General features: G+C 35.9%; 2 protein-coding genes and 3 pseudogenes across 2 annotated transcripts; 2 read left to right on the forward strand and 3 right to left on the reverse strand.

Moving 5' to 3' along the window:
* Nucleotides 1–1,856: 1,856 nt before the first annotated feature.
* Nucleotides 1,857–6,183, reverse strand: LOC120202002 (NAC domain-containing protein 75-like). Its single transcript, XM_039202498.1, has 6 exons — nucleotides 5,763–6,183; nucleotides 5,471–5,648; nucleotides 4,696–5,303; nucleotides 4,280–4,570; nucleotides 3,649–3,765; nucleotides 1,857–2,378 (listed from the first exon to the last, which is right to left on the reverse strand). The coding sequence occupies exons 1-6, from the start codon at nucleotides 5,883–5,885 to the stop codon at nucleotides 2,289–2,291; spliced, it is 1,407 nt and encodes a 468-aa protein (XP_039058429.1). The 5' UTR covers nucleotides 5,886–6,183; the 3' UTR covers nucleotides 1,857–2,288.
* Nucleotides 6,184–11,099: 4,916 nt separating this feature from the next.
* On the forward strand, nucleotides 11,100–15,522 carry LOC120202013 (annotated as a pseudogene).
* Nucleotides 15,523–15,708: 186 nt separating this feature from the next.
* LOC120202023 lies at nucleotides 15,709–18,575 on the reverse strand (annotated as a pseudogene).
* A 35-nt stretch (nucleotides 18,576–18,610) lies between these two features.
* LOC120186341 lies at nucleotides 18,611–24,012 on the reverse strand (annotated as a pseudogene).
* A 135-nt stretch (nucleotides 24,013–24,147) lies between these two features.
* LOC120186439 (transcription factor RAX1-like) lies at nucleotides 24,148–25,062 on the forward strand. Its single transcript, XM_039190379.1, has 3 exons — nucleotides 24,148–24,317; nucleotides 24,379–24,508; nucleotides 24,576–25,062. Exons 1-3 carry the CDS (start codon nucleotides 24,182–24,184, stop codon nucleotides 25,060–25,062), a joined length of 753 nt encoding a protein of 250 aa, XP_039046310.1. The 5' UTR covers nucleotides 24,148–24,181.
* The last annotated feature ends 2,031 nt before the right edge of the window (nucleotides 25,063–27,093 follow it).

Below are 27,093 nucleotides of genomic sequence, written 5' to 3' on the forward strand. Positions count from 1 at the left end.
AATTTTTAATATAACTTCATAAATTCACACCATCTGAAATAAATTCTTGATACTTTCAGGAAGAAAATGGCTGATGATCATTTGGCATCCCTATTTGATCCTTTTAAAAAGCAGCATTGGCCTCATGGGGCTAGTATGGCCATTGTGTTGCTGTTGTAGAGAATCCAAGAAAGGCAAAATTTGCCATGTTGTGATATTCCTTATTGCACTATACACAAATTCTACCTGCAACTTCTTTATGGGACCAAATCTCTGCAAACCCAGAAAACCTAAAACCCCTTTTTTGCAAATATAATATTAAATTAATTACAAAGGGGAGATGGAGTTGTATATAGAAAGATGCCTGGTTCAAAAGTTGATATTTTGTTGGAACAGATAGATGGGGTAGCATATATGTACATATAATAATTGTATAATAGCAATGGATATAGAAGATATAGTATAGTACAGTGTGTGTATATATATATATATAATATGACAAGAAAATAGAATCTTGCCAATAAGATATGAAGGGTCATTTCAATGCTTAAAGGTTATTCTTGTCTCTCTGATAATTCCCTTGTATTCCATGTTTTATTCCCTTTCAGAAACTACTACGAAGCTGCATGCCTCACCCTCCATTTGCAATTTTAGCTTTATTTCATGCATGTCCCATGGAAGGCAAGTATATCATATATGCACGTTACCTCCCATCCCCCTATATATATTTTTATTGATTTCAGATCTTCGGTGTCTGATAATCATATAATTTTTTATTAGATCTGAAATTAAATTAAATCAAATCAAATCAAATTCTTAAATGAAAAACAAACGACGTTAGATTTAGAAAGAAAGAGACCGATATTTTAAAATGTGTTTTATGTTGTTGTGTTCTAATGAAAGATTCGAAGATTCCGATGAGAGAAAAGATTAAAACTTGAAAAGAATTTTAATGATACCCCCACATCCTCTCCTATCTCTCTAAAATCTAGAGAACCAAACAAATTAACTCCTTTATTACGAGTATGACAAGCACTTACCAAAAGAAAAAACCAATGGATAAGACAGAGAACATGCAAGTAAACTTCATCGTGGCAACATCTTATTTGTCACCTCAAAAATAATGTCACATGATTACGATCAAGTATTCGATCAAGTTAAGTTGAAAAAATTCATTTGTTATATATACGAGTTTCGAAATTACTCAAAACCAGAGTAAAGTACATTCACTTTTCATTAGGCAAAAACATCAGTACAATGCAGCAAAGGAAATTTGTCACTAAAAGCAAATTGCAAAGGATAAAAAAGATACGAAAACTTAAAGAAAATACTTGACCTGATAAAAAAAACTCAATTGAACCAATTTTCTTCATGCATCATTAGCAATGGTAGTTTTCTTTTCTTTTTCTTTTGACATTGATTTGGTGAGCATATATAATGGTGTAGTTGCAGAGCTGTACCCTTAGATGATTATATTGTAGGGACAAAGCAATTGAGGTAAACCTTCAAAGAAGGGTTTTGACCATGAATATATATATATATATATATAATGAAAAGTTGTCATAAACATGATCTTTAAGTTTTGATTATTAAGGACTAATTCTCCACTCCTTTAGGGTACATTTGCAGGTATATACATGACCTGCAAACAAGTCATGATCCTTACCTAGTTGAAATGTGGTATAACAATTGGCTAGCTTCTAGCCTTGATAATCTTCCATGATAAAAGAAGAAATGAAAAAGTGGCATACCAAAGAAAAAAACAGTTCTGAAACAAATATTTTCATTTCTGTATATATTTTACTAGAAAAGTAACACAACATTGAATCAACCAGTATGTGCTGCAAATTAATTTGCACAAACTCTTTGGTATTTTCTCTGTTTGAAAAAGAACATAGGGAAAGAAATTATACAAAGAGTCTTGAAACAATAAAATAATAAGAATAGACATACAAACATGATATTGTGTCATCATAATGGTGGTGATTTTCATGCAGGGAAGGGTTCCCCCCCCCCCTTTTCTTTTACTTTCTCCTTTTTTTCTTTTGTACTTTCTCTCTTTCCAACATGGACTGTTTTACAGTTAGTTCATTTGAGACTTTGAAAGTCATATAAACCAGGTCCCTCTGGTCCTCCCCCATTAGAATAAAAAAAAGAGAGAAAAAAAACTATAGTAATTGATGGTTTATTTTTCCTTTGGCCTTTCTCCTTGAAAAGAACTTGACCAGAGCTAGGGCTTCAAGTATACTAATAATGATATCCGTAAGGAATTTCCTTCGTTTTGTCATTAATTTTTCCTTTTTTGACTTCTACCCATGATGATCCTGGTTGTCAGGGTCAGGCCAGAAGGAAGAGTACTTCAACCATTCAGCTTCATGTGGGTTTGTAATGGATGACTCCTGTTCCAAAACAAACAACAACAACAAAACCCCATGTTCAAGCAATGAAAAACACAACTTATAATTAGGGTTTTAAACCGAAACACAACAAAATGAAGAAGCTGCCTTCTTTTGTCTTCTCCCCAACTACAACAATCAAATTGTTTGTTGGTGTATCTATCTTAGGGTACATATATGATAATAGGGTTTCCATTCATGTTGCTATCATTCTTCCTTTCCCATGAACCCAACCAAAAGAATGTTATTCACTGACTAACTGTTTTTCTTTGCTTTTTGGAACCTTTTCTTTTCAACCTGATGCTTTCAAAATAGCTTCAAAGGGGGGGTAATTTCCAGGATTTCACAGCAATTTGTAAAGCAACATGTATTCAAATGAAAACCAAACGGGGTGCAGGGAAAGTAGTATAGGCTCTTTAGTTGTCCAATTACTTTTTCTTTTTATATTTTTTTTTTGTCCTAAAGAGAAATATAAAAGAATATTATATAATATTTTCAGGGATTTGGCTTCATTTCAAGGATTTCATAGTTTCACGTTCTAATATATTTGATTATGAGAGTGATAAAAGGGTTTTATCATAGTTTCAAATCATGGTCTGAAAATGTGATTACACCTACGATATAGCAGTTTCGTTGCCGTCTGACTTACCCGCTACACCCGCAATAGCTCCCGCGACGGTCACAATCACGGTAAACACGAAATGACCGAAAACGCGACCGCGATTTGAAACCCTGACTTTATGTTTAATCAACCCCCTAAAATATACTTGTTTTTTCATTTTGGTGCAAGAATTTAACAGTTTTTTTTATAAGAATGTGTCAAGTATCATGTTCTTTAGTGAATTTGAACATAATGATAATTTAAATGCCAAGGTGGATAAAGAAAAGTGTCAGGGTATCAAAAGTAGAAAACGGGTATATTTTAGGGTCTGAATCATGAATTAAACCATTTTGAAAAGGCTATGCACTCTCTTCCACAGCGCTTTATTGTAGTATGAGAGCTACGTGCATCTCTTTACAGGATGCTGAATGCCATGCTAAATCAGTAAATCTCTGATGGAAAAAAGAAAAAAAGAGAGAGAGAAAAAGAAAAGAACTCTGGTTTCTCTCTCTTTTTCAAATAATATATATATATATATATATTCACTTTTTTTTATCCTTAGTTTTTATATACTCGTCACTTACTTTTTCTTTCTTTAGTCCATTGCTTACTTGGTAATTATATGAGAAAGACAAAGCTCATAGATTTCAGGGTCAAAAAGTTCCAACTCACATCTTTATTATCTGATGATGAAGTGCAACCCATTATCAGTTCCTCCAAGCCTGATGCAGATCTTCCTCCCAGTTTATAATGCTGCTGTTGCTGTTGTTGTTGATGCTGCTGCCGCTGCTGCAGTATTATTCATTTCAACAATGGATCATGAACAATAAGGATTAAAAAAATTAAAAAGAAGAAGAAAGACAGTTCATTGTTCCCAATTTAGCTGACAATAAAAAGTAAGCATGGCTACATTGAGTCTGCCACATTTACTACTACATTATTACCCACCAAAATCCCAGAGTTTCAGCTTCATGGTGGAGCTGCATGCATCCCCATATATTCATTTATAATTTGACCATAAAAAGTGCTTTAGCTTAATGAGTACCCTACTTAAATATGTAAATGTGGCACGCTGCATGCATGCGTAAAACACTGTGTCATGTTGTTCCTGCTGAGTGCATGGAGATTATATATATCAGAAAACTGGGTTTTTTTTCTTTTCAAAACAAAGTACCACTCAAAGTTTTAATCACAGTGAATTTATGTATAAACAATGTGAGTTTGTTTAACCTACTGGTGAAATGGAGGTTAATTGATTTGATATAAAATGTGATAGATTGATAGATAGATAGATAGATATTACCTGAAAATTCTCGTTTTGAAGCATTATTCTGGAGACATGGAAGGAATCGTCGTCTAGAATGATGGAGGTGTGGTGGAGGGGAGGTGGGGAGATAATGGTGGCGATGGGATGCGACGGCCTACTAGTGTGGAAGGCCATCGTAGCCATGTGGTGATGCGTGTGGTGTTGTTGGTGTAGATGTTGCTGATGATGATCCTGAGTCATATGATGTGGCCGGAGATGGTCCGGTATCTCTTCACAAGAGCCTTGAGTCGGAGCTTCCCTTGCGGCCGAAGCTTCTCCGATCCCCACCTGGAACAGACACCTCGAAAGAAAAGCCCAGTTGGATAAATTGCATAAAATTACAAGGCACATATGTCAATGTCAGTTTATGCCTTTTATTTCGTGTTGGTTGATGAATGTACAGAAATGCATACCTCGTCGAAGCTTTTTGTAAATGGGGTGAAACCGAAATGGTCGGACTTTAACTGTTGGATATCCATGGCGGAACCAGCGGCATAACTCGATAAAGCGGCGGTGACACCGGCAGAAGAACCGGCGAGGTCATCTCTAAGAGGGATTACTTCCTTTGATGAAGAACAGCTCCCGCTGCCACTATCTCTTCTGCTATTCGGATCACTGGCAACGGCATTGGTTGCATCGACGGTCGTTGTCGTCGTCGTCGTTACGGTTCGATCCGACCAGTTGCATTGCCTCGGTTGAGTCTGATAAAATATCTTGGACACAACGAGCTCTCCTTCTTTCTCTTCTTCGTGCTGACCCAGATGGTATTGATGCATCACCCAATTCGTCTTCTCGGGTTTCCGATTCTTACCGAAATTGGTGTAGAGAACCAGGATCTTCTTGCACCCTTTCTGCTTTCCGTTCACCATCACCGGCCTCGTCTTGCCGGTTTTATGCCACCTCGTTTCTCCGCCCTGTAAGTCGCATTCCGTTTGAATTTTCCTCCGCTTTCGTGTCCCGGTGGTGTAGGCCTTCGACGGTCTGTGGAAGAAATGCCTGCTCAATCCATCTGTGCTTACTCCTACAAGAAATGTAATCAAACCAAATCCACAAAAAAAAAAAAATCAAAGTTAGGTTCACTTAGGTGCAACAAACTTTAATCAAACAATGCATACTTACATACGCACACATACATATATATATATATATATATATATATATATATATATATATTATATTCTGAGCTACCTGGGAGTTTCTCAGGATGGGTATAACAAATACCATCTTCTCCTTCAATGGTGGGGATGAATTCATCGATCAAAGGGTGAGATTTCATGTCTTTGGCTTCGACTTTAGCTTCAAGGTGTTCTATTAGTTCTTGGTCTGTGGGATCAAATTTAACTCCAGCAGGTAAACCTAACCAGTCCTGCAAATTTTTCATATCATTGAGAATAAAAAATTTCAACTAAAGCGAAAGAAAAGAAGAAAAAAAAACTTAAGATAAAGATAAAGAAGAAGGCTTTAAACAAAAAATTCTCACCGGCTTCCCTTCGAGCTTGTGACCGCAACCAGGGCAGTGCTTGGATCCGCACAGCTGATGCTCCTCGAGCTTCGCATCGATGAGATCGGAGCTGCTGACGGATCCCAGGTTACTCTTGTTCATCTTCTTCCTCTAGTTTCCTCCCACTTACCTTCTTCTCTATAACATAAACCATAAGCGCCTCTTCGAAAAAACACCAAAAACCAATCAAACAACAAGCAAAACCCAGATGAGAACTACTGTTCAACAGAAGAAACTGTCGCTCAACACCAGAATTCGATTACTTCAACCGAAGCAAAGAAGGGAAAAGATTTTAATGATATTCTCCTTGCTTTAAAGCTCAAGAACTCGACCAGTAAAGCAAGGAAAAAGGAGAAAACGGCCTTCAGAGCTGTTACTTAAGGGCACAAAAACAAAAGCATGGCAAGTTGGCCAACCCCTATCTCATATACTTCAAATATGCGTAAATACTTTCCTTTATATACTTAAAATATACCCTAAAAAACCTTTTTTTCTTTTTCATATATATAATATTTGATGATAGACGTGGCATTGAAAAAGCTTTGAGTAAGGAAGACGATATGTGTATATACGGGAAAATTACAGTTCTTTTTGTTCATAATATATATATAGGTGATTAATTAACAGATTAAGGAGAGAGAGAGAGGATATGATGAAAAAAGGGTTTTTAATAAAAAGGGAGAAGAGAGGATGAGAAGAGAGCTCACATGGGTTTTGAGATGGAGTGGTTATGATTATTCTTTTCGCCGTTGATGGTGTGGTTTGCAGATAGAGAAAGGAAGAGAAACAAGGAGAGAAGAAAGAATTACGGCGTTGCTTGATATACAAGGCAGATGAGCAGTTTGTACTCCATGGACCACCACTAACACCTCAAAATCTATATAATAAAATCATATACTATATACATAGATATTAATTAGATATTAGTTATTCATGTAAATATATATATATATATAGAAGAAGAAGAAGAAGAGAAACGTGTATATACTATTACTATATATATTTTTCTCTTTGTTATTTTTAGGTTGCTTTGCTTTGTTTATAGGGTAAATTATGCGTTTAATATCTAAACTACCAGTTTTTGTTTGTTTTAGTATCTAAATTTTCATTTTTCAAAATCATACCTAAAGTTTAGTTTTTGTTTCATTTTAATACCCCATTCAAAATTTGACATTAAGTTTTGAAAATTTTGAAAGTTTAGGTGCTAAAATGGGCCAAAACTGATAGTTTAAGTACTAAACACGTTAAGTTTTTAATGACGATACTAAAATGGACACAAACAAAACGTTTTATATGATTTTGAAAAAAATGAAAGTTTAGGTACTAAAACAGAACAAAATTGATAGTTTAGTCATTAAACGGGTATTTTACCCTTGTTTTTATTGAGCGGGTTCCCTAAGCCCTTCTACCACATCCATGACTTTTGTCCTTGATAATTGTTTTCTCAAATGTTTTATTGTTTTCTTAATTGTTTTGATCAGATCAGATCAGATCCGACGATGGTCAAGGCTCCACGTAATCATTATAGTAAACATTAAAATAAAATAAAAAACGAGTGAATGATGGGGGACCCTAAATATGTTTGCGAAACATATTATTTTAATTATTTTTAGAAATTATTATTTAATGGTGAAAAATTCTCCCGTAGGTTATTTTAATATAACGTCATAAATTAATATTTAAGTAAATAATAGATAATCCTATTATTTATTGAATTTTAATTTGTGCATAAATTTGATAATTTTTTATAGTGAATTTTTTATTATTAGACAATTAAATTGTTAATAAAATATGACAATTTCTTCTCCATCTTTTAGTAAATGACTTTAAAATAATGTGTCATTAATTATTATTAAAATAAAGACTAAACTACTCATTAGTCATTAAACTTTGGTTTGAATATTGATTTAGTCACTACACTTTAAAACACTGTAATTTTAGCACTAGACTTTTGATGTTGATTTCTTTAATCAACCATTAAATAGTTAATTATATGATGATGTGCTCATTTCTTCCATGTTTCTCTGTAAAAAAAGGTAATCTATTTGATCATTACTATTGGTCAATCATCGTCAGTCGTCAATCATCATTTTCGATAAGATCAACGTTCAAAAATTCACATTTTAGTATTTTGCTCCTCATCCTTCTTCTCTGATTGATTTTTCACAAAATTAACTCAAAAATTAACGAATATTCATCTATATATTTGATGTTCTAAAGCACAAGTCTCCTTCAAGGATCGTTTCGTGAAGCTAATTTTCGAGATATATTGTTTGTCTTCTCAATAGAATGCTTCTCAATCTTAAATTTTTTGTACAAACACCTAAATCTCTCAAATTCGAGAAAGTCTTCAAACCTCCAAAAATTGATTTTGTGCGTGTATAATTTAGTGGATTTTGAAGAGATTTTGATAAAAGTTAAACTAATAAAATAATAGAAGACAATAAGACGAGTTTTTTTGTATATAGGATGATCACAAAAGAGATTAAAGAATTAAATATTTCGACAAAAACTAAAAATCGAAGAAATTCCCCTAATTTTCATGAAAAATATTATGTGAAATAATAAAAAAATATTTTTTCTACACTAGTCATATCATATCGATATTAATGATTCAACGGTCCAATGACAAAAAAATTAATATCTAAAGTTTAATGCTAAAATGGAAGAGTTTTAGAACTTAGTGACTAAATCGATACATAGATTAAAATTCATTGACACATGACGTAAAATTAAAGTCGATTGCGAAAAAAACATTCTATCATCAGTTTATCAAATAATTATCTTATTTTTATTTAGGGTAAATTACATGTTTAGTACCTAAATTATCAGTTTTAGTTTATTCAATATCTAAACTTTTATTTTTTTCAAAACCATACTTAAAGTATGTTTCGTTTTAGTATCCCATTCAAAATTCAAAGTTATTTTTTGATTTTTTTTGAAAGTTTAAATACTAAAACGGGTTAAAATCGATAATTTAGGTATTAAACACATTAAAATTTTTAACGGCGGATATTAAAATGAAACAAAAACTAAACGTTAGGTATTGTTTTGAAAAAATTGAAAGTTTAGATACTAAAATTGATAATTTTGGTCTTAAATATATAATTTAGGTACTAAATGGTAGTTTACCTTTTATTTAATATTGTTTTTTTGTTGAAACATTTGTTACTTTTTGAGAAGAACAAGGGTAGGGGCCGGGGGGGGGGAGGTGGGCCAAAAGTAAGTGAAGTTTTGTAATGTGAGCAAAGATTAGAGGTAGATTAGGTTTCTCTTTTTGTCCCAAATGGAATTTCAATTTAGGGAATCAAATTGCTCTTTTATTTAATATACATATATCTTTTATAATAGAGCACAAGACTAGGATTTGGGGTCGGGATCGAGTTCTACGAGAGACAATTCATAATTTGGAGGTCTTCACGGAAACTGCTCTCAACCTGACATTGAGGACAGCCTACTATCTTACATCTCCCTAACCCTATTACATATGGGAATAAGGGTCATCTATTTTTTTATAATAGAAAATAATCTCTAAAAATACATAATAAATAAAGAATTAATATGACAATGATTTTTAAGGGAAAAAGCGTGGGATATTGATCGACTAATATGGATCATGTATTGCACAGGCAAGGGCGACCCTCCCAACCCAGTTTGCTTCGTTCGTAATCGACGTGATTCAAACTTCTGACTTTGCTTAAATGATACAATATTTTATCCCACTAAACCAACAATCTCGGTGGTGCTATATGATTAATTAGTTAAGGCGATAATATATATAAAAAAAATAGTAATGCAATTTAATAATTAATTAATTCCGGTTGACATTCTTATATGCCCATGTCCCACTTTTAATTTTCCTTTGACAATACAATACACATATAAGAGAATCCATCCGTCTTTTAAAATTGAGTTTGTTTAGATTATCAGAGTTTCATTGTTCATCTTATCCAACATTAATCAATCGGTCCCGGTTTATTAAAAATGGACCGTTCAAACAACGTTGACGTGATCACGATATATTGATTTGGGCCGTCTTGTGTAGCTGTTGTTAGTATAAGTTGGTATTGTCATATATTATGGTGGATTTACATATATAATATGGTGGGCCGTCAGAAATGTTTTCTTTTAAGACTTGATTTCTTTATATTTATTAGGTTTCGTATTAAAATAATTGTCTAAATTATATTGTTTTTTATAAATAAATGTCTAAATTATTTTTTGATTCATTAAGGTACCTAACGTTACAAACGTTATACATTTAGATGTTCGGACCGTCAACGACGATAATTTTTCCCGTTAAGTGACACGTGTTACAATTTGATGATTCTGAAATTTATTTTTTAAAATATTAAGAATATTATTATATTTATAAAAAAATCAAGTTTATGTAGATAAAAAAATCAACCACTATATAAATAACATCAAACATCTGTAACTTTAAAAAGAATAAAAAAACAATAAAATCATATTTTTATTAAATTGTCTTAATATATTTTTAATTTTATATAATTATGTTTAAGAAAATCAATTGCTATATAAACAACGTGGCCTCGCTTTTATATATAATATAAGCTTATCAAATTAAGCTCAAAATTCCTTATAATTGAGTTTTGGCTGTTCTGCGTATCATAATATAAAAATAAAAAGTACATAATTATCGCTTTTGTCAATGTCTTCGTCGTCGGAATCCTCTGTTTTACTTTTACCGGGAAGGAAAAACGATTCTGGAAAATTGAATGGTAAACCGAGAATAGTCGTTAACGGGCCGACGGAATCCAGCCATGGTGCTGAAAGGGGAAAAGAATGAAAGCCAGGAACCCCCCAGGTTTTGCAAATCTGACCATACAATATGAAGTTTTCATGGAAACATTCACAAATCAGCCATTACCAAACCTAGCTGGTGAACAAGTATAGCGTGTTCGTGTTCAAAAAGTATACTTAAATTTAAAAGAGATGCCGAATTTCCAATGGACGTAATTTTGACAAACATGTGGTGTGCAATGATTTGTATTGGGTTAGATTCTATAAAATAATAGCTTTAGCTACAGAAGAATCTTCATCCAATGTGCGTAATCACACCCGGTATTGTATTGAGCCAAAGGACTGGAAAAAAAAACCCAGTTTTTTACTAAAAAGAAAGTCAACCTTCATTTTCATTGCTGTGAATAGGTACAGTGAACTTCCAACTTGGGATAGGAATCCGAACAGGAAAAAGAAGCCGAAACCGTACGATTACGATCGCTTCTCTTTTTCTTAGCGTCAAAAACCACCCATTAAATCAAGGAGAGGGGCGGAACCCGGTTTGTTTTTATGCAATGAAATTCCCTTCTTCTGCTATATAAAGGTCATCTTTGACGAAGCAGAGCCTCGTCCAGTTTTTCCTTTTCCTAGTCAAGCTGTTACTTCTCCTATAAAAATGGGTTTTTTCTTTCGTTCCCAATAACTCGTCCCCATGTCCCGTTGAATGAATTCCCGTCTCTTCCGTTCTTCCACGTCTTCTTTCCCTTCTCCTTTGAATCACAACAATAGCAACCAGGTTAAGTTTAAATCGCGCTTTTCGCTGCCATCCAGTTGGGGTATCTTTAATCTGAGAAAGTTCAGTTCTTTAATTTCGGTTATTATTATAGTAGCGATTGTCGTTCGAGTACTAGCGGTAGTTCCGGTTGTTTGAAGATCGATTGTTTGACTTCTCCAACGATGGCTTCCTCCGCTTCGCCTGAGACCGCTAAGACTAAGATCATCACCGGTCCCGGTGGTTATGTTCTGGAAGATGTTCCTCACTTGTCGGATTACATCCCTGATCTTCCTGTACGTATATGATTTATTTGTTGCTAATAACTTGGATTGCAAAAGTAAAAGGAAACCATCTTTTCAAAAACTCGATTTCCCGGCATCTTTTTTCTTTCTTTGTGCAACAGATTATAGTTTTAGATTCCATCTTTATATTCATCTCTCCTTATGGTTAATTGATACCAATCCGTTGCAAGAGAATCCGGCATACTCATTTTTAGATTACAGACATATTCATCTTAATAAATTAGTTAAACAAAAATTTCTGAAATTTTTAAATCTGATTCCCTTTCACATTTGTCATATGAAAGGTTTATGCCAATCCGTTACAAGACAATCCAGCGTACTCGGTTGTTAAGTAAGCCCCATTCCTCAACTCTTTTCCTTTTGCTATTAAATTTGCATTAATTGGATCAATTTCCCTATTTCACCAGGCAATATTTTGTCCATGTAGATGACACCGTTCCTCAAAAGGTTAGCCTTACAATTCTTTATTCTCCCTGGGTACTTGCATCTCACACACACACATATATATATGTAGATTGTTAGGTATGAATCCTAATACACGAAAAAACTAAAACAAGTTAAGTATACACGAATTGGGTATGTACTTTTAACATAGTTTTAATATGTTTTTTTGTTGTATTTATAGATTGTTGTTCACAAGGATAGCCCTAGAGGAGTGCATTTTCGACGAGCTGGACCACGTCAAAAGGTATGCGTACGTTTAACGATATGTACCTTGTAAAGAAATGTGGAATGATGGGACCCTATATTGTGTTCTTACTGTAATCTGTTGGGTTTTGATGGTTTCCTAGGTATATTTTCATTCTGATGATGTCCATGCCTGTATTGTAACGTGTGGTGGTCTTTGCCCTGGACTCAACACCGTGATTAGAGAGATCGTGTGTGGCTTGTACCACATGTATGGTGTGAAGAAAGTTCTGGGGATAGATGTAAGTGATCGGCCTCGAGTTCTTTCCTTATGGAGTTACACCTTTTCATTTCCCTCACAAATGATAAGTAAAGAAAAGTTGTTATTGAGCCATTAATATGGTTTCTGGCTTTAAGTTGTTAATAATAGCAACCCATCTAAATGATGTAATGGAAACATATAAATGCTTATTATATGGACTTCTTCATTAAATGTGTCAACCTACCAGTCTCATGCTGGTATGTTCTACACTTGATTAGAAGATGTTTCAAAATAAATGTCTTCCATGATTGAATGAGTTGGTGCATTAACAATTAACGAGTTTTGTGCATTTGCAGGGAGGATATAGGGGGTTTTATGCTAAAAATACTGTGCATTTAGATCCCAAGGTTGTCAATGATATCCACAAACGTGGTGGAACAATCCTTGGAACGTCACGAGGTGGGCATGATACTGCAAAGATTGTTGACAGCATTCAGGATCGAGGAATTAATCAGGTCTGATAGAATTACTATGATATTTGCAACTGTTTCCAATAAATTGAACTATGATTAGTTATTATGATCAAGACATACCAGTCTAACTGACATATGAGTGTCTGTGATAACTCAGGTTTACATTATCGGTGGAGATGGAACTCAGAGAGGTGCATCTACTATATTTGAGGTGCTTATGTGATAGGATTTACAGACCTTGATTTGCTATACGAGTGTATACGTATTAAAGAAATTTTATTCCGTACTATACAGGAAGTTAGAAAGCGTGGTCTCATGGTTTCAGTTGTTGGAATACCTAAAACCATTGACAATGATGTCCCGGTAATCCTCTTGGCTTGTATAGAATGATGGTGAACCAGAAGCATGTTAAAAACTGCTAAATATTTTATTAGGTTACCACATGGTCTTTTAATTTTGTATCCTTTTCGCACATGATAGGTTATAGACAAGTCCTTTGGCTTTGACACTGCTGTTGAGGAGGCTCAGCGCGCAATTAATGCTGCTCACGTTGAAGCTGAAAGTTTTGAGAACGGCATTGGTCTTGTGAAATTGATGGGTCGCTACAGTGGTAGGCTTTTTGTTTGATGTCTTTTTGAAGTGTTAATCCTGAATTTCAAAAAGTGCGAGAGTAAAAACTATCAAGTGGCAGCATTTAATTATACTCGTTTAAGTTGCTTCATTGTAAATTATATTGGTTTTGTTCCTTTCATTTATGCCTTTGTTCTGCAGACGAGTTTACATTCCCTTGTATTGTACTTCTTTGTTTACTATAACCGTGTTAGGTTTTTTTCCCCTTATTGCAATCTAACCCCGAGTTATGTTCAGGTTTTATTGCAATGTATGCTACTCTTGCAAGCAGAGATGTGGATTGTTGCTTGATACCAGAGTCACCCTTTTATCTTGAAGGACCTGGGGGACTTTTTGAATACATTGAGAGGCGGCTTAAAGAAAATGGGCATATGGTTCTCGTGATAGCGGAGGGTACAGGACAGGAGCTGCTTGCTGAATCAAATACACAGAAAGATGCTTCAGGAAACAAGCTTCTCCAGGATGTCGCGTTATGGGTATCACAGAGGATCAAGGTATGTCATATCGCCCTTGGAACAATTCACAGGCATGTAATGATGTGTAATATGGAAGTTTTTTATGTGACTTTCATTGGCTTTTGCCTGTCATTTCCAGGACCACTTTTCAAAAGAAAGGAAGATGACCATAAATCTCAAATATATAGGTCAGCCAAATAAAAATTTAAGATTTTGTTTGAAGATTTCATTTTTCAAGAGGAAAAGAAACCATAGATTTTTTCAGTTGAAGTTGCTAATTAATGACAGAAGTTACTGAGCATGTCTTCATCTTCTCACAGATCCTACTTATATGATTCGTGCTATTCCAAGTAATGCATCTGACAATGTTTACTGCACACTTCTTGCTCAAAGTGCTGTTCATGGAGCAATGGCTGGATACACCGGATACACGAGCGGTCTTGTTAACGGCAGGCAGACATACATACCTTTCTACGTGAGTTTGAAATGACATAAAGGGCATTAATTTGTAAATTTAGTCTAGAAAACCAATGTTTTTTATCGCATGCTTTATAATGCCATAGTAGTCAAAGATTGTGTCATTTTAGTTTCAAAGATTGTGTCATTTTAGTTTCCCTTTTGCAACATTGAACCTTTCTGGTTATCTGCATGCATCACTTATCATGGTGGTCAGTTAATTTTGTCTTTTTTCCCGATGTTCAGGTTCTAGTATTCCTTGTAACTCTTGCATTCAAATCTTCTGGGTTATAGACCTATACCCTATCATAGTCTCTCCCAAAGAATTTACCTTGATATATGTACACAAACACGAGGGTGGGGATAGAATTAGATATATCATATATGAATCCATGGCTTGATGTTTATTTTTCCTTTCCCGGGTGGTAGACGAATCCATTACTGTCGACAGTAATTTTCTTTCAGCTGCTGTCTGAGTATATGTAGTCTCATTCAAAGACCTTATTTGCATCATGTGAAACCGAAAGTTGAAATTTTCGAGTTTATTTACGAGTAATGCTTTCTTGTTTACCTTCATGGCTAAACTGATAGCATGAGAAATTTGGGATGATATTTTGTGTTCAGCGGATTACTGAGAAACAGAACCAGGTTGTGATTACGGATAGGATGTGGGCAAGGCTTCTTTCTTCAACGAATCAACCAAGCTTTTTGCACCCCAAAGATATCATCGAAGACAAGATCGATGATGAACCCGCAACTACATTGTTGGATAATGGAAACTGCAGCCCCAATTGCAGTTGATAGTTTACCGATGCCCGTTTGTACCACCGAGTTTATAATAATAAGCAAATTAGCCGGCTGCCTAGTGTTCTTCCATAAGTCCTGAAATGATTGTGTTGTGTACTATTCAGCATGTTGATTTTTGGGTTTCCAAAGAATTTTTATCAACCTATGTTGGGGTATCGGATAGACCTGCTTGAATACTTTATTAAATTAACAGGTGTTGTTTTGTTTAAGCTTTGGCCTTTGATTTAAGTGAAATTTTTAAAACTTTCACTGATTAAATATTAATTCAATCGATATCATTATTATAGAATACATTTAAACATAAAGAATGAAATTGTTGTGAAAAATGAGAACTAAAAGGGCATGGTCATTGTCTGCAACATGCAAGGGCATGGTCATTTAATTTTTCTTTGGTTGCATATTGTTTCTAGAACTGATGCTTAGCAAGTTATTCAAAGGGCAGCAGGCTTGCCATCTTTTCTAGGGTCACTAACAGCAGTTAATTTTCCGTGAAATATGTACGATTCTATCGGTTCTTGGAGTGTTTGAACAACAAACTGAACGACAGCTCCACCAGGCATTGGCTGCAGCTGATGCCCCTTATCTCCGAGGAACATCTTCGTCTCCTCTGCAAGTTTGATGTGATCGCCATTGATGCAAGTCGAGTTTTCATAGGAAATTACATTTGGTATTAGCTGCGGAAACGGATATGAAGCTTGTTGGATAAACTTTCAAATACAACTACTATATCTATGTATTCAATCGAATTGTACCTTGTGGTAGATCCTTGGATGTTGAACTGCGGCTAAGGGTTCCATCCCCGAGACGAAATGATTTAGAAAAACCTGGGCTACTGCTGGTATGATTTTCATTCCATCACTGCCACCAATGACTCCTGCCAGCTGATTATCCTGCCGAAAGAGGTGTTCGAGTTAGTTAAAGCGATAAGATACATAGATTTTGCGGCTGCACGATTGTACAGGGAAGCTTCGAAACCTTGATAATAATAAGTGGTGCCATGGAAGATAGAGGTTTCTTGTTTGGTCTAATGAAATTTTCCGGAGCGGGAGGGAGCATGTCTGGGGATATCTCTGTTGGTGCTGAGAAATCACCCATCCCATTGTTAATGAGAATCCCGGTGGAATGCGATAGCACTCCAGCTCCGAAAGGGAAATTTACGGTGGTGGTCATCGACATGGCATTGCGATCAGCGTCCACAACGCTGAAATGGCTAGTTCCGTGGTCTTTAAGTTGACTCCATCTGGTTTCAAAAAGGATTACATAGCTCAGAAACTTCATCGACAAGAATCTAAAGGGTTTGCTTGTATACCATACATACTTGTACATATAGTAGCTTGCAGGGAAAGTCTTGTTGTCGACTATCTTCTCCTGGATTTTCCTTGCATAAAAAACAGAAAGCATTTTGGATACATATTCGGTTATGTTAATGAAATGAGGGTCGCCCAAGTTCATTCTTTCGGCAAACATGTGTTTCGAAGGTTCGATCAGGCAGTGCAGTCGGAGATCGCCCATTGCAGCATTGGCACTTCCATAGCTGTCCAAGATGTTCCCAACCTGTTCCATGTCAACATGTTTAGAAGCCTTATAGTTCCAATGCTACTATGGTCTAAAGCACGGAATATGAATATATCGTATATTTACGCACCAGAGCCAGCCCAAGCGGTCCCCTTGAAGGCAGTGGCATTCCATATATAGTGTAATTCATCACATTTGGAGAAATTGCTTCTGTAATTTCAACCTAGTAATTCCTTTGATCACCCTTTGTCAAAATCCCACCACCCTGCCTCACATCTTCGACCAATTTTTCTTTAACGGTTTCATTATACAAGGCCCCAGGTCCATGTTCTGCCAGTTCCTTAAGGCTGTGGGCTAGCTCTACATTGTAGCACTTTTCACCTGCTCGTAACAACTTCCCCTCCGGTGCAAACATTCTCCTTAAGCCAGGATCATTCAAGATCCTCTGCGCATACTAAGCAATGTTTAATCCGAGATATGGTCCAACGGCAAATCCATCTTTAGCTAATTTAATTGCAGGCTCAAATAGTGTCTTCCAATCTAGTTGACCATATCTCGATCAAGCTTCATGAAGGCCAGCAATCTCACCAGGAACTCCCATTGACAATGCACCATGGTACTTGGCTCTCATATCATTCGCATACATGTTCTGAAGGTTAACAATTACTAAATTGTTAGCAGACAAAATCAAGACAAAAACTATGATCATTACGGTTTTCGTGGCTCAAAGTAGTTCGATTTAGGAGTTTAGCCTTAGAATCTACCATACAGATACATACTTAAGCCTGCGTGAAGCTTTAATAACTTGCAACCAAAGAATTCTGAACCTGTGAAGCAGCTAAGGGGGAGGTTTCTCTCGAATCAAAGGCTTGGACTTGTGAAGTCAATGAAGACCTAACAACCATGAAAGCTCCACCTCCAATCCCACTAGACATCGGGTTGACAACTCCGACGCACAATGCTGTCGCCACCGCAGCATCCACGGCATGCCCACCTTTCTTGAGCATAAGCACACCGGCTGCGGAGCATCGACCGTCATCAGCAGCAACAACACCGTGCTCTGACTCAACACTGTCGGGGCCACGAACTCCAACCCTTTCATTGTTTTGCTTCCTCCTTCAACTAATAAGTAACTAAAGTCGTCTGCGAATATTATTAGGCCTGCAACTGAAACATACACCGAATCCCAACATCAAACACAGCGATCATGTAAGTTCTCGTATGTGCTAATGACAATTATCATGGTATCAGGTCACAAAACCGACCAGGTTCGTAAGGCTGTAATAAAATAAATTTTGTTACAACAAAATTCTTTGCAGTCAATTTAACAAATGAAAATGTATAATCCCAGAAACCAGTTCAACTGTTTCAAATTTCCATTGACAAACACAAAACATGACATGTTATATCTAAAAAGATCAAAAACAAAACTTTGGGTATTATTTATTTATGAACATTTCCATGGCAGAGAAATAACAGAAAGTCGTTGGCTTTGATGAAATGGATGAAACCCAGAAAAAGAAAACATACAGACAAAACCAGTGTCTGAAGGGAAACATTAAAAGCAAGTGAAACAAAGAAAAGAACAGACTTGAGAAGGTTACACAAACAAGGAAGAACCAGAGAGCTGTGCTCCCATGGTTGTTTCTCTCATTGTTCTTCTGATTTGGCACTGAATCTAAAAGAGGAACTTCCATGTTCTGTCTCCCCATGATAGAAATTGTAGTTTGTTTTTCCAGGAAAAAAGTGAGAACTTTTTGCGGTAGGTGTGGAGTGGTGACTTCATTTTGAGTTTACATTATGGAAATATAACGCACAAAATAAGAAAGTAAAGTGGGGGAAGCAAGTGAGTTGGCTTGGCTCAATGGCTCTTTCACGAAGCTGTTGCAATTTCCTTTTTCTGCATTGCTGTAGCCAGGACCATGCAAGTGGATATGCAACAATAGAAAGAATGGTGTAAATCGATCCTTCCCACCACTGATATGCAGTTAAACCTTTAACCTCATCCACAAATCTCTTGAAGGCATCCTCATATCTGCCATGCAAATGACATTAGAAAACTCTTTAGATAAATTAATTTCTTACTCTAGTACTTTTTGAATATGGTTAGCACACTACACGCTGCTCGTACAGAAGAACAAGACCTCTGTAATCAAGGATTACCATTTTTAGCGAAAATTGATCAACAAATCACATCGAGTCAAATATCAGACCTTACACAATTTCAATTAATTGCTCAGTTGGAACACGAGGAAGATGCCAAGGTTCAGTAAATGTATTTGGTCCCATAAAATACATTCTGTGCACATGACTCTGGGATTCCTCAGTTCTAATTGTCTCCAAAACCTGATAGATAAAACAATTAGATCCTTAAGAATACTATTTAGGAAGTACAGAGTATTTTGATCAGTACGACAGACAAAACATCAAGTGTACAGAAACAATTCTAGGGGGCAAACTCATTCAATGACTCCAGGAAAGGGAATGAATGATCTATTTGAGAGCCACGATGAGCAGGCATGAGAGGTGGCAATTCATCCGCACCAACATATTTCATCCTTGCAACACTAAGAACTAGTGCTAAAAGGATGAGGAGACCTAAAAGAATAAGAGCAAAAAACCATGGCCCACCAAAAGTATACACCAACTCTTCAAGTGCTGTGTAACAGTGTGGCATATGATATCTTTCAGAAATGCACTTGTATGGACAGGGGCGATCAGTAACACCACCTGTTGAGAAAGGCAATGTTGAAACAAAAATTATTATCTAAGCAGAGAAAAGGAGTCTAAAAATTTGCAAGCCTCAAAATGATATGCATTATTTTCAGCAATGAGAAGAAAAATCACAACCCAGCAAAAGCACTATCAATTTTTCAGAAAGTAACATGTTGAAAGACAAACGGTAACACATGCAGCTAGAGATGCCCATTCTTGCACATATACAAGCAGCAACAGTCAAATCCTAAGAGTACCTCGAACATTAACATATATCCCTCGACTTGGAAGCTCATTAGCTGGGCATTTATGACAAAGGAGTCTATCAGATCCACTGACATTCTTAAAAGTCCCAAGAGGGCATTCCTTCAGCAGAAAATCTCAAATTGTGAAGAAAACCAGATGAAAAGTTGCAACAAATAACCATGTCTAACATTGATCATTGGAAGATACGAATGTTAGAAGAAATTTAGCACTATCCAGGTGTCCAGAGCTCCAGATGAAATTTATAAATAGTTGAATTGCTCTAAACAAGTCCATCTTCCAAAACCGGAAATATACATTTCATGAAGAAAATTGTAATATGGTAAACCAGAGAATGAGTTCTCAACTAAAAGTTCTCTCAAGCAAACTGCTTTTTGAACCCTTCCAAATTGAAGGTAAACTTTGAAAGAAACTAACACAAATCCGAACTCCAAATAAAGTGTCACGAATTTGCAAATCTACCTCACAAAAGATGCCATAAAGCCCTTTAGGACAGGCCTTTCCGGTGATAGTTCCATTTTCTCCAGTGCGACCCTGACCTCTGCCAAAGCCTCCCTTGCAAACAGGACTAATTATTTGAATAATTTCACCCAAAATCCATAATCTAACAGAGTTAATCACCAATCAACAGGCAAGGTACTGAAAGCCTTGCCAGTTATTACAGCTTCAAGTGGAGAATTCTGTCATTGACGAGAAAGAAATGCTTTCTTATCAGTTCTATGAACATAACAGCCAAGGAAGAGGTCCTTTTGTGACAACATAAAAACTAAGAGGTCCCTTAATTATCAAAAGTTTAGAAGAGCCTTGATGACTAGTATACATTGAGATATGATCACAAAAATTCAAAGTTGCCAGCAACAGTAACTGCCCCTTGATACTTCTATGTTTCTTCCCATCATTACATGATATACTTCATAACACGAGCCCACAAGTCCACACTTTTAAAGACCTGAATTTTCTGGGCCATCTGAAGGACGATATGAGCTAGTAAACTATTTTTCTTTTCCCGGTGCTTAGTTAAGTAGAGAATAGAACAAGGATTGAGGAACCTTTTTGATTTGCAGGTCAAAATTACAGATGCAAAAATTGGGAATGATCATCATCTGTTCGCATCTGGATTCTCGAAGTGTATAAGTACAAAATAAGTTGTTTTCAACATATATTAGATTGTGCATTTAAATTTGCCTCACTCTATTACCAAATTCATTTCAACAACAGAATACAATTTATTATGTGGCTTAAGTGACGAGAAGACCTTCAGGGTCAGAGGTGTTGAGTAGGGGAGCTGGCAACTTAATCATTCATCAGATGCTAAATGTAAGAAGCAAGTAATATGTCTTTGATACAAACCTGGTGTTAATGCTTCCATTCACAGTTGCTATGGGTTGGTACAAATCCCCGGCTGGGATATTTGACCAGTGAAAGTGAACCCGCCCACCACCCCCACCACCAGCACCACTTGGGCTGCCATGTCCTCCAGCAGTTTAGATAACAGAAGAATCAGCAAGCATGATTGAATGAACAAATAAAAGGATGGTTCCACCTGATCCACCACCAGGACCTATGTTTGAAACGGCATTATAATCTTTCTTCCTGATAACTTCTCCAAAGCTTTCTCCATCAGCTCTAAGGGAACCATATACAGACAAACTTGAGAGTGAGAGCTCCAGCGAACCCATTACTGTTTAGGCAGAAAATGAGCCAAGTATTAAAAGGAGGAAGATCACCAACAAACCAAAGTTCAATCTGACAGATAACAAAACAATCTCTTAAGTTCAATGATGTGCCAAAAACCTTACAGAAATATTACAGAAATAACTTGCAGTTACTTGTTAAGCGGAAGGGGGGGAAGAGAGACAGCCATTTCCACTACCACTACCAAGTTCACAAGGCAAATCAGCATCTCCATATGAAACACCAACTTCAAGAAAACTGCCATCATAATATGCCTCCCCACCTTTGCCACCATGCCCTCCACCTCCAGCAAGACCATTTTTTAGTACTGTTCCCCTACCCACCCCACCAGTGCAACCTAGAGCAGTCCAAGTCAGAATCAGTGGACAAATAATCGAATCCTATAATGGTCTAACAATATCCCTCATTAAAAGTAACCAACCATCAGCATTGAAAGTTCAAAATGGAATTTCGGTATAAACTATACCCAAAGCAGATGTGGTAATTTCTCCAGAAGAATGGATGACGACAGTTCTAACCCAGTGAAAATGAACAACAGATCCTGTTACGATACCCTCAATATTAATATCTTCAACACGACATATCTGCAATGTCATACCAATCCAACAATTCATTAATAAGCTGAACATACAAAACCTTCACAGAAGAATCTAATATGATCTGACAAAGATATGACTGATTTCAATCTGGCTAACTGAAGACCTGAAGGGTGAAGGATAAGGAAGAATTCACATTGCAGTCCTCAGGTGGGTGAAGCAATTCAATAGGTCAATCTTGAAATTCACAGTAGAGCCAAGGTGTCCTGCCTGTTACCAAAACCAAATACCTAACAAGATAATGACAGAAGAATCAATTCTTTTAGATTAATAACTTACATATCATTGTCACTGGCATTTTCCAGGGGACTTCGCAGAATAGATCCAGGTCCAACCTTCATAGTAGGAAGGAAGAGTTAGCACATGAATAAGTAATGCCACTGGAGAGATTGCATGCCAATGTCAAAATTAAATGGCACGTCAATTAACATATTTTTAATTCTCAAAGTTCATTCAATTCAAAGGGGGTAAAACACCTCAAAATTTAGCAATGGCAAGTTTCCCACCAGTAAACAATTAAAGCATATTATACACAAACTTGGGTCTCGCAGCTACCAATCTTGTAGGACATGCCGTTTTATGCACAATCCATCTACCTATATGTAACCAAAATGACTAGCCAGACCCTTTCAAATCTGAACTGGGAAAGCCTGGTTCTAAAGAGTTAAGCATATATATCAAAACAAGGGAAGCATTCAGCTTACTTGGATACTATAAAATAATGAGAGGATCAGACGCTGTGCCTCAATCATATCTCCTGGTCCTGACAAATTCAAAAATCCTTGTCCATAAACTCCTAAATTTGCATTAGAATGTAGCATAGAAGACTCCTGAAAACTAGAAAACAACTGTATAATTGTGATAATTTTCTTTGAAAAGTGTCATCCTTCGAACTCTCTCAGAAGTAAAATCATGACATTTTTATAAAGTGTGAACCCCAAATTTTGGAGCCTTTTGACATATTACATGCCACAGTTACCAATGGACGGGCCTCGCTACAATTCATTCTCAACCCTACGAGACAGGGGAAGTTGATCTATAAGGACTGCATTTGTCTCCTCATTCAGATAATTATACTATTTATTATTCATTGATGCTTATAGTAGATGTATATTACTAGCTCTATCCATTGCTAAGTGATACGTCACATGGTTCCAAAATCTGAGGACTTACACTTTAAAAAAATATCACGATTTTGTTTATAAGAGCGTTCGAAGGATGATATTTTTTTAATAAAATATCACAATTATAGAGTTGTTTTGTGACATTGTTTTGGTTTCATATGTTTTGAAAATTTTTATTTTATAAGTAATCGTAATATGATAAATTTTGATATTTTACAATTTTGTCTTATTATAAAATATTTTATGGGTCATTTTTTTTAAAATATCACAAGACATCCATATCTTTTGGGACGGACATGTATATTACTTACGATTAAGTCTCAAGTTATTATGGTATTTCAATACTTTTTTTTTATTAATTTAAGGTGATTACAAGTTAATATTTGTTTAAAATACTTTCAGTCTTTTGACAATGAACGTTTAAAGGATTAGTCTAAACCGGCATGATTGCATGGGTCGGGACTGTGCTGAGGCAGATTGTGACCTTGAGCTTAATGATTTGTCTAAGTCTTCTATTTTGACCATGTTGTTAATGGATCATGGACGACCATGGTGAAGCAGAAACATTTGATTCACTGATACTATGCAATCGTACAGTATGAGTATATTAGTACATATATTTGTTTCACATGGACCATGGTGAACCAGAAACCGCGTGATAGTTACAAAAGCGTCGACTCTTATACGGATATCTGCATATGTAAGAGCGTTTGCAGGTGACACCCCAATGCATATGAAATCTCCGTGCTCTCTCCTTCCCTCTTTCTCCAACAAACAAAATCATCATCATCCGTATATGGAAAAAGTAGCCACAAGATTATCCCGAATTCAACAAGAGCCGGTCGTAACAAAGTCGAGTTTCCCAATCTTTATATAGTCTTCACTCAGCTTTAAGACCATGTCTTCTCCCATACCAACCCATCCGAGTTAACCACTTTCGTTCTCAACTTCTCTTTTCCATGGGAAGAGCTCCCTGCTGTGACAAAGCCAACGTGAAAAGAGGGTCATGGTCGCCTGATGAGGACGATACGCTCAGGAACTATCTCCAGAAACACGGCACCGGCGGCAGCTGGATCGCTCTTCCGCGTAAAGCAGGTAAACCCTAAACCCTGGATAATGAGATTCGAAGCAGACTTTAGCTGATTCCACGTTTTAGGCCTTAAACGCTGCGGGAAGAGTTGTCGCCTGCGGTGGCTTAACTATCTCAGGCCAGACATCAAGCATGGAGGATTTACCGAAGAAGAAGACAACATCATATGCTCCCTCTATAACACCATAGGAAGCAGGCAAGTTGATTTCAACACGGTTTAATTTCCATCTATATCTGAAAATAACCCATCTTGGTTAATCTAGGTGGTCGATTATCGCTGCCCAACTGCCGGGCAGAACAGACAACGATGTAAAGAACCATTGGAACACCAAGCTGAAGAAAAGATTATCGTCGGCAAAAACCAACAGATCCACCAGTTCGGTTCCTGTTGAAGCTGAAACTCTCGGTCACTTGAATGAAGACGTCACTGCCATAGCGTCTTCTTCCATGGCAGACGTGAAATACCAGCAGAATTATTATCATTCGGGGTTTGTTTCGGACCAGATCGATCAGTTTCCTCTACCGGGGTTTATGGATTATAGCGCCACGACGAGTACTACCGCAAGCAACAATTACAGCATGTCGTCTTCTCAAGATGTTTCGAATTTCTTCGGTTCATCTTTCTTTTCCCCGGAGGATTACTCTACTGCTTGGTCTGGCAATGGAGGTTCTGAAGATCAAGGAATTGTATTGGATCATCTTAAATTTGAGGGGCATCATTATCCGTTTAATGCACATGATCAAATGTAGATGTATTTTCCTGTACAACGTATAAAGATGGCTAGCCTAGCATTATTTTATTATACCAACCTTAATGTACGTAGTCATCCAAAATGAAGCTGGTGAAAAGGTTTTATTTTCTTTTAAAGTTATGTTTAATGGAACAATTTGTTAATAAATTACTCAGGTGGGTTGTACTAAACCAGGGGTTTGAATGTGATATATTGAGAGATTAATCCAAATCGAATACTAAAGAGGTGAGGACAATCTTCATCTCACTAGACGATCTGGTTATTCTTAGCCATTTGTACAAGTTTGACATTAGTACGTGGTTAAGAACTTGTAAGTGAGGAATCTATAATGTTATTGATTAATCGAGTTGATTATATTCACAAGTGAAATAAAAGATTTACTGTATATATTTTTAATTCATTATTGTGAATACGAATACGGAGAGAATTTTAAACATGTTGAGATATTTTTTAATAGTTTATTACATATCTAAATCATCGATAGAAATAATTTATTTTATAAGATTAAAGTTTTTGGGTGACAAATTATAGTCTCAGCATGTGTTCCATTTTCTCCTATAATATTATATTATCACTGATATTTAATTGATAACAGGTGGATAAGCTTAATTTCTAACATTTAAGTTAGACTTGTATTTAGTAGGCCTGTAAATGAATTGAACGTTCAGCGAACCGTTCATGAACCGTGCGGCGGGAAGTTCGTTTATGTGCGTTTATTTATTAAATGAACGAACATGAACAAAATTTTGTGTTCGTTTAATTAAATGAACAAACATGAACATATGTCTCGTTCGTTCATTTACGCTCTTGAACTTCGGTTATGTTCATTTATGTTCGTTCGGTTATGTTTGTTTATGTTCGTTCATTTATGTTTAACCCAATCTTCTTAAATCAATTTTGGTGACCAATTTGTAAGTATCTTAAAAATATTAATTAATTTGATATTCTGATGACCAACTCCATAATTAACCCAATTTTATTTGGAGATTAAATCCAATATGTTAACCCGTGAGGCACCTCGCACCTATATTCATTTTCTCCCTTTTTTCCCAAACCCTAGTGTTCACTGGAGAGTTGAGACGATCGGTGAAAGCTTCAAAAAAAAGTTATATTATAGTGCAATCTGAAGTTTTACAGGTCTGTTTTCATCTCTCTCTGTTTTATTTGGCTTAATAGTTGATATGTAAAGTTATTGTGGATATCTTCACATCTAAAATTCAAGAAAACATCATACTTCTTTCTAGAAATATATGGGAAGATAAAGGTAACAATCGGAAGTATATGAGCATCAGTAAAGAGAAAAAATATATAGAATTTGCCAAAAAAAACAAAACAAATGATTCTATGCAATTTCTGAAAAAGAGTGTAATAGCGGAAGTAATGAGTTTTCCAGGAAGAACCCATTAATAAGTAGAAAATACACTTTGACAATGAACTTTTGTTTTCATAGTTCTTGTGTAACCTTTAGTTGTGGAGTAGACTTTAGGTACGTTAAAATTTTGAATGGTGGTTTAGCAATAATATCAATTAGATATGTAGTATCGGAGGGATTTCGGATCTATGTTATTGCCTTGTAGTCCAATTTATACCGTTCGAAACCTTCATGCTGTTAAATTTTCTACTCTGCCAATAGAAATGATCATTGTTAACAAATCTCACTAAAGTCTGACATTGATGTCACAAAACTTTTAGTCGGCGAATTTATTAGAATAACGTAGTGAAAAATGATTGTTCATATGTAATCATGGACCACTAAGATAAATGTTATAGCGTTAAATTAAAGTCGTGTGAATCATTTAATATCTTTAAAAGATCGATCGAAATATCTGATATCTTCAAACATTTCATCACTTCTAATCAGCTCTTACGCTATTTATCACTGTAGATTTGGTTGATTTGCATTGTCGACTATTTTTCATGAAAGAACAATGGAAGGTAGGGTCTCCAACGTTTATGTTCGTTTATGTTTGTGTTTATTTATGTTCTTGTTCGTTTATGTTCGTTTATTTATTAAATGAACGAACATGAA

This window comes from Hibiscus syriacus, unplaced genomic scaffold (assembly GCF_006381635.1).
Source record: "Hibiscus syriacus cultivar Baekdansim isolate YM2019G1 unplaced genomic scaffold, ASM638163v2 tig00000340_pilon, whole genome shotgun sequence".
Lineage (NCBI taxonomy): Eukaryota > Viridiplantae > Streptophyta > Magnoliopsida > Malvales > Malvaceae > Hibiscus > Hibiscus syriacus.

Excerpts from the sequence above, each read along its gene's own strand:
- LOC120202002 (XM_039202498.1), bottom strand. The coding sequence starts at position 5,885 with ATGAACAAGAGTAACCTGGGATCCGTCAGCAGCTCCGATCTCATCGAT. Across the intron at positions 5,304-5,470 it reads CCATCCTGAGAAACTCCCAG|GAGTAAGCACAGATGGATTG; the intron begins GTAGCTCAGAAT and ends CATTTCTTGTAG. Across the intron at positions 3,766-4,279 it reads TTCAAAACGAGAATTTTCAG|CAGCGGCAGCAGCATCAACA; the intron begins GTAATATCTATC and ends ATAATACTGCAG.
- LOC120186439 (XM_039190379.1), top strand. The coding sequence starts at position 24,182 with ATGGGAAGAGCTCCCTGCTGTGACAAAGCCAACGTGAAAAGAGGGTCA. Across the intron at positions 24,318-24,378 it reads CGCTCTTCCGCGTAAAGCAG|GCCTTAAACGCTGCGGGAAG; the intron begins GTAAACCCTAAA and ends TCCACGTTTTAG. Across the intron at positions 24,509-24,575 it reads TATAACACCATAGGAAGCAG|GTGGTCGATTATCGCTGCCC; the intron begins GCAAGTTGATTT and ends TGGTTAATCTAG.